General features: G+C 42.1%; 1 protein-coding gene across 4 annotated transcripts in view; it reads left to right on the forward strand.

Moving 5' to 3' along the window:
- Positions 1-7,500, forward strand: part of LOC134454621 (transforming growth factor beta-1 proprotein-like) — a 44,357-nt gene that overhangs the window by 23,857 nt on the left and 13,000 nt on the right. For all 4 annotated transcript variants that reach the window (XM_063205714.1, XM_063205717.1, XM_063205715.1 and 1 more), the window contains 2 exons: positions 4,050-4,170; positions 5,477-5,640. In XM_063205714.1, the coding sequence (XP_063061784.1) occupies positions 4,050-4,170; positions 5,477-5,640 (285 nt within the window). The remainder of the gene's footprint in view (positions 1-4,049; positions 4,171-5,476; positions 5,641-7,500) is intronic.

The raw sequence follows: 7,500 nt of genomic DNA on the forward strand, positions 1-7,500 counted from the left end.
TAATCAATTTTCAGGGTGAAGAATGGCAAATCCCATCTGACCAAAAAAAAAAAACGTCTGGAAATTCAGGTTATTTAGAGCTCGAGTTGAGGTGGAAGTTTTCACCCGTCAAAGTGACTGTTGGGGTTGACAAATTTACCCGTCCTTGCTGAAATGTACCCGTGTTTGGCGGGTGGAGGGGTGTAAAGTTCCAACCCTGCTTTGAGCATATGTTATTACAATTCACCTCAGTAGATGTTGAAGTTGCCTCTTTCCGCCAGCGATCCTGTTCACTCATTGCTGAAAAGACTCAACTACATCATAACAACATTGCTATGACATTACAGAGAGCCTAAAGTAACATATTAAGACTTAGTCATTACAATTTTGGCAACAGTACAGTTATAACACAGGCTCTGCGCAAAGGGGTTAACCAACCTGAGTAATTTTGCACTTACAGCGTTAATTCCAGGGCTGTAAATTAACACCAGTCAACTGGCCAAAGACTGGTGAAATTTCAGTTTGGCTGGTAGAAAAGACCAACTTACTAGCCACTTAGACGCATTAGTGAGCGTGTGTTTGGCTAGTAAGATTAACATCTACGAGCCATTTTGGCTGGTAATAAAAACAAGTTAATTAAGAGCCCTGGTTAATTCAAAACTCAATTCAACACTACATGAAACGGGGCCATGCATAAATGCTCAGACCAGTGTTGCGTTAACACTGTAAAGTTGTGGATTGGTCAGTGAAAATTCTCATCTGCCCAGATCATTCTAATCAAGTTTAGTTGCAGGTACAGGTAGCTGAACTTCTCTCTGAAGGTTGAAGACATTTTTTCTCCTTCACCAAAAGACAACTTCAGTTATAATTCTGATGAAGGATTCAGGGAATAAAATATATATCTCCTGAAAGTTATAAAATATATCTCCTGAAAGTGGACCTGTAGACGAAATACTAATTCTGCTAAACTAAACTAAACTAAACTAAACCCTTTTGACATTCATGGATATGTTTTGGAAACCTCTAGGAAGTCATCCATTACAGTGCAGTTTGCTCTTAAAGGTGCACTGTGTAAGATTTGTACTTATTTATTTCCAGAATGCATGCTACCCATTCACTAATATTACCTTTTTCATTAATAATTACCACACCATCAAATTATAAGTATTCATTATGACTGGGAAAAGTTCACTTTTCATACATGAAATGGGGGATCTTCTCCATAGTCCGTCATTTTGAATTTTCCAGATATAGACAGTTTTATCTGCAAAAATGACTATATTTGGTCCCTAGTACAAAATATTTGTATATTACTTAAGTAAACTTTTATGAAAAGATCAAATTTGGCAATAGGCAACCCCGTTTCAATGAGCAGCATAGTTGTACCTTTTTTGACTATTTCCTGCACAGTGTACCTTTAAGGTGGTAATAACCTTTCTGTGTTTTTCCATGCTAACTTTTCCATCATCTCTAGTCATTGACACCGGCATTTCTGCAGCCTTCAGACATTCTGTGCGTGTCTGTGCAAAATACATACAGGTCCACCATTGTTGCTGCAGTCATACTGCAAGTGCGACAGTGTCGAATTCCCTTGCCGTTAAATCAGACAATGCATAGCCATCCCTTTGTGTGTGTGTGTGTGTGTGTGTGTGTGTGTGTGTGTGTGTGTGTGTGTGTGTGTGTGTGTGTGTGTGTGTGTGTGTGTGTGTGTGTGTGTGTGTGTGTGTGTGTGTGTGTGTGTGTGAGTGTGTTCATTCCATCTTTCAACAGCATGGTCTCTTGTGTATGACTCGCTCCCTAATGTTGTGTTGCTGTACAGTAAGTCGTAAATCAGATACCATACAATTGCATTTCCCCCATTGTTTTCTCAAATGTTTTTCCGTCTTCACATGTTTGCTAAGCCCAGCTGGGAAAGTTCAGGGTCTATGCTACTATATACTACATTTCTCCCCCTCTTGTCAACTACATGATTATGCTAAATTCCTCGCCATTCTCCGGCATTTCTTGCTCCCTGTACCTTCATTGTTATACCGTACATTTTGCATTCTTAGCTGAACACCTAGGGAGTAGGACTAGTGTTTAATATGAGCCTCTATATGTACCGGTACTTTTTATTTCGTCTTTTTACATTTGTTAAACCACAGGAAAAAATCCCAATGAGATTAAGTAGTATTTGTTTATTTGTGTGCAGCGTACTAGTTCTCCAAATACCAAATGGAGTAGACACACATAAGAAAGCTACAATATACAGTAATGCACCCAAAGACATATACCGGTAGTATATAGGCCTAAGCAAGTAAAAATGGCCAAAGACAAGCACATCAAGTGATGGAGGACAGTCAAGATGGTGCTTGTACTACTGTACACCCACATTTTAACCTATAACTTGCTATGTCATGCTTATAATGTAGACGCAATCAATAGTGACAACATCACGAGAGCTCATGATGTTGTAAGAGCTCATCATCTGTAGGCATCTGACTACTGAGGGCTGTCACAATATTCAATAAGTCAATATATCGTACAATAAGTTTTTACAAGCATGATAACTTATTTGCCACAATAAGTTGCTTCTTTGTTTTCCTCGTCTATCTCTTTTAGACTGAATATCGATAGGCACATTTCACTCAGCGCAATGATGGTTAAACGTTGGTGTGCTTTTAATTCTCAGTCTGTCTACCTTGTCTATCTCTGATCTAACCTTCTATCTAGCACCACCAGCTGCGATGCTTTCAAAATTAGAAAGGGTGTATTTGCATTTCTATCCCATTGTCATTATATATTTTTTAAATGACCGAGAAGACAATATTATTGTTTATCGCAATAATTTCTTGGCCAATTTATCGTCCAGAAAATGTTTTTTATCGTGACAGGCCTAGTAGCAATTGCAAATTTCAATGCAGTGTTGATGAAGGACGGCTGTATGTGAATATAGGCTACAAATGCATGTGTCTCCTTCACACCCTTGATATTCCCGTTGTAAAATCCATAATTAACCCAGCATGTTTGTTTCCCATTCGCCCCCCATGACTTCCCACACCCTCTGCCCACAATCTCTTCGAGCCAACCCCCACCAAGACTTCGCAGCTATTCAAGGCAGGGGCCATTTTTAGTGCCCATGTCCATTGTTTTTTCTTTTTTTGTCTATGCCTTTGTGTAAGAATTACATACCGTACCTAACTAACGCATACTCCATTCTATGTGAGTTCGGCTCTGCCCCGGTCCATACCAGCCACAACAATGGCTGCTCCGTCCGACTCAATATTGCAACTCTCTAATCTGTATTTTTGTTAGTCTTTTCTGTTACAAAGGAACTTGCATAATCATGTTTTGAATTTTTACACATTTTTGCAATCAACCTTTGACTGATCGTGCCAGCATTCGCACACAACCACACACACACACACACACAGATGCACACAGACGCACACACACACACACACACACACACACACACACACACACACACACACACATACACACACACATACACGGACGCACGCAAGCACACACACACAAGCACACACACACGCACACAGTATTTGCATTCTCTGGCCTAGCAAGATAGGCCCATTGTATTTCCATTCCACACTCACAGCACAGGCGTAGCAAAGACATAGATGCATTGAAGTGTAAAATATTCAAATACAGCCTTCCTCAAGCTGACTTCTGCTGCTGCACAGTCTTTATCCCATATCCACATCGTCCACTACACAGGGTGACGACACCACGCCCATGCCGCTGTTCAGAATAGACATTGAGTAAGGGAAGGATGCATTGTGGATGGAAACAGCCGAATACATTGGGGGGCGCTGAGGTGCAGCGCGCTAAGCCCCCCACATTTGGGGTTGTATGCCCATGGGGATCCCAGTTTGTCTGTGGCCGAGGTCATATCGCGGCCCTGCCCCATCTCTCCCCCAGTCATTTCCTGTCTGCTCTCATACAAAGTACTATCCTGTAATAATAAAGGGCAAATTATATATTTTTTAAAAGACACAGTCGAATACATTGACCCTTTTACTGTATGTACTCCACCTAACCTCTGCTGCTCTGCTGTCCTCTTCCCTCAGTCACGTCGTCCGCCACGCAGGGTGACGACACGACCTCCAAGCTGCTGTTCAGCGTCAAGGACATGCTGGAGAAGATGAGCGCCGCCCTGCTGACGAGCGCCGAGCTGCGCCTGCCCATCAGGTAGGAACATCAAGCTCACGAGGAAACACTGATAACTATAATATTTAGTGTTTGAATGTCACCCCTTAGAGCCCGTCATTCCACCAGTGGAACGCTAATAGTCACAGAAAAAACTACCGGTACTCCCATAGTACTACACCACACCACTACTGACAGTGCACAGGGCCTTTAGTAATGCATTTTGACTTGGTCATTGTCATTCTGGTAACAACTAATTTATTTAATAACAGGGTCTGTATCTTACTGTGTTAAAATACCATAGGCTTATAACCACAATATATATTGTGGTATGTGAGTCTTACCACTGTCTTGTCAGTCTGACATGGCACAGTCTACGATGGCTTGCGAAATTGTTAGTTAAGGAGTCAGTCTTGGAATCGGAAGGCTGTGTGTTTGAATCCCATGCCATCCATGTCTGAATTTCCCTTGAGCAATGCACCTACTTCTGTATTCCCAAATGTGTTCCAGGGATTGTAACTGACAATACCCTGCAATGCATGCTTGCATGTAAAGCAACTCTAAGTTGCTCTGGATAATGAGTGCAACAGTTTCCCTCAAACCCAGGTGACATAGTAGTGATTGAGTAACTATGAGTACTCATTGCGATCAGATGTCTGGTTGAATCAAGTTTGCAGCAGTGATTTTACTTTCTGAACCCAGGATTGCCACCCCTGGCGTCTGCTGAGTGTAATGTAATATAAAATGACACCTTGCGTCTGGACCCTAGGTACCCCACTATGGAAAAAGAGCAGCAGTGTTAGCATTTAGCATAAGAGAAGACAAAAAGAGAAATACAGTACTGGTAAATGCATATAACATCAAGTGTGTCATTTTCATCAGAGACTTGACATTCTCCGTCTGTCCATCAGAAATCCTCTATTGAGGGCAAGCAACAGCGTTAGCATTTAGCATAAGAGAAGAAAAAAAGATAAATACAGTTAAGGAAAATGCGTAAATAAAAACAATAAACACAGTGTAATTTTCATCAGAGACTGACATTCTCCGTCTGTCCATGAGAAATTCCTCTATTGAGGGCAAGCAACAGCGTTAGCATTTAGCATAAGAGAAGACAAAAAGATAAATACAGTAAAGGAAAATGCGAAAATAAAAACAAAGAGTGTCATTTTCATCAGAGACGTGGCATTCTCCGTCTGTCCTTCAGAAATCCTCTATTGAGGGCAAGCAACAGCGTTAGCATTTAGCATAAGAGAAGAAAAAAAGATAAATACAGTAAAGGAAAATGCGAAAATAAAAACAAAGAGTGTCATTTTCATCAGAGACTTGCCATTCTCCGTCTGTCCATCAGTAAACCCTCCATGAAGGATGAGCAGCGGCTGGAGCTGTACCGCGTGTTGCCCGGCACCAAGACTCGCTACCTGGGCTCGCGCTTCGTCAACAACAGCATGAACAACGCCTGGCTCACCTTCGACATCACCGACACCGTCCGGGAATGGCTAGAGGACAGAGCTAGTAAGCATCAAGCCCACACACAATAGCACACACTCTCACACACACTCACACATGTGGACACTCACATACAAGTTTTAAAGCGAGGGGGTCCTTTTTTGTGTTTTTCTGCCATGGAATGAAACACAAAAATGGATTTCAAGTCTGCGCTCTCACACACACCTTTTATCTACACAAATTACGGTACACAAATTACACTTATACACACTCAGACACTCAGACACACAGACACACACACACACATCCGTGATCTGTATACTTTGTGTTCACACACAGTAGACACTTTCATACTAAAACAGTCATACACACATGAACACATATAATAGGCCTACCTTTGTATTACGGTTTGTACACTTGAGTACACGAGTGCTAATCATATCTCCTAGTTGCATAGTACCCCACACAGACAAAACACATCCATATTATTGTTGTGATCTCTACATTCCTAGTCAGTTGACTGGTGAACAAGAAATCAACACTCATCTTGCATCCTAGAATTTTCAAAATGACCCTCACACTCCACACTTTCACATCATTTGGACAAACCAAAAAGAATGAAACGTCCCATTGCGACAGAGCCCTAAAAAAATCAGTGACTCAGCAAAACATGTCCATAGTTGTTGCCAACAGTTAAAAAAAATGAAACTGGCCATCAACGGAATACATGTAAAGCTGTTTCCTCAAAACCGGACTCCAATACTATCTTTCATCAGAAGGGCAAACAGGGAAGGAACTTGAGCACTCTTCTCTTCCCCCACCCACGCACGCACACAGACACCCCACGCACACACACACTCACTCACTCCTTCTCTCTCATACTCACACACACACACTCTCTGTCTCTCTGTCTCTGTCTGTCTCTCTCTCTCTCTCTCTCTCTCTCTCTCTCTCTGTCTCTCTGTCTCTGTCTCTGTCTGTCTCTCTCTCTCTCTCTCTCTCTCTCTCTCTCACACACACACACTCACACACACACACACACACACACACACACACACACACACACACACACACACACACACACACACACACACACACACACACACACACACACACACACACACACACACACACACACAAAGACAGACATCCATTCCTCCTCAGTGTTTCCCGCAGAACATTTGGTAGTCAAGGTGGGTGGGGGGTTGGCCCGTATCAGAGACGTGCGAGTGTAACCGTCATGTTTGGAAAGGCTATGCTGTGCAGTTTCATTTGAAATATTATATGAACCTTCCTTCAAATGATTAGCCTGTACAACCTTCTTTGTCACCAAAAGTGTGATGACGAAGTCTACCATACATGTTTACTCTCGGTAATGCCATAGCCATGAGTTGAGTCACATTTGCCATACATGATGTTTTCAAGGGACCTAGTCAAAGGTGGAGGTGTTTATTGACAAAATGGCTGCCTTAACTGTAAAGTGCTGGGGGAAACCCTGTATGCTTTTGTTTGGATATAGCACACGGTAATGTACACAGTGATATCAGAGTCATAATAACAAGTGTGCCTCCGATCAACATCTGATGCATTTACTGCCATTGAAATGTTAGGGGAATTTATCCAAAGGGAATTACCATAGCGTGTACTGCAGGTTAAGATTTCCATTAAGTTTGCATAGGGGTTATAAAATCTTGGTTTCACTGAAACCTGTGATAGACAGTGACACACATTGTTATGTGTGCATGCGCGTGAATGCTTAAACACACACACACACACACACACACACACACACACACACACACACACACACACACACACACACACACACACACACACACACACACACACACACACACACACACACACACACACACACACACACACACACATTTAATAAATCACACAAATCACACTGTACAGTGCTCT

This window comes from Engraulis encrasicolus, chromosome 8, assembly GCF_034702125.1.
Source record: "Engraulis encrasicolus isolate BLACKSEA-1 chromosome 8, IST_EnEncr_1.0, whole genome shotgun sequence".
In the NCBI taxonomy this organism is placed as follows: domain Eukaryota; kingdom Metazoa; phylum Chordata; class Actinopteri; order Clupeiformes; family Engraulidae; genus Engraulis; species Engraulis encrasicolus.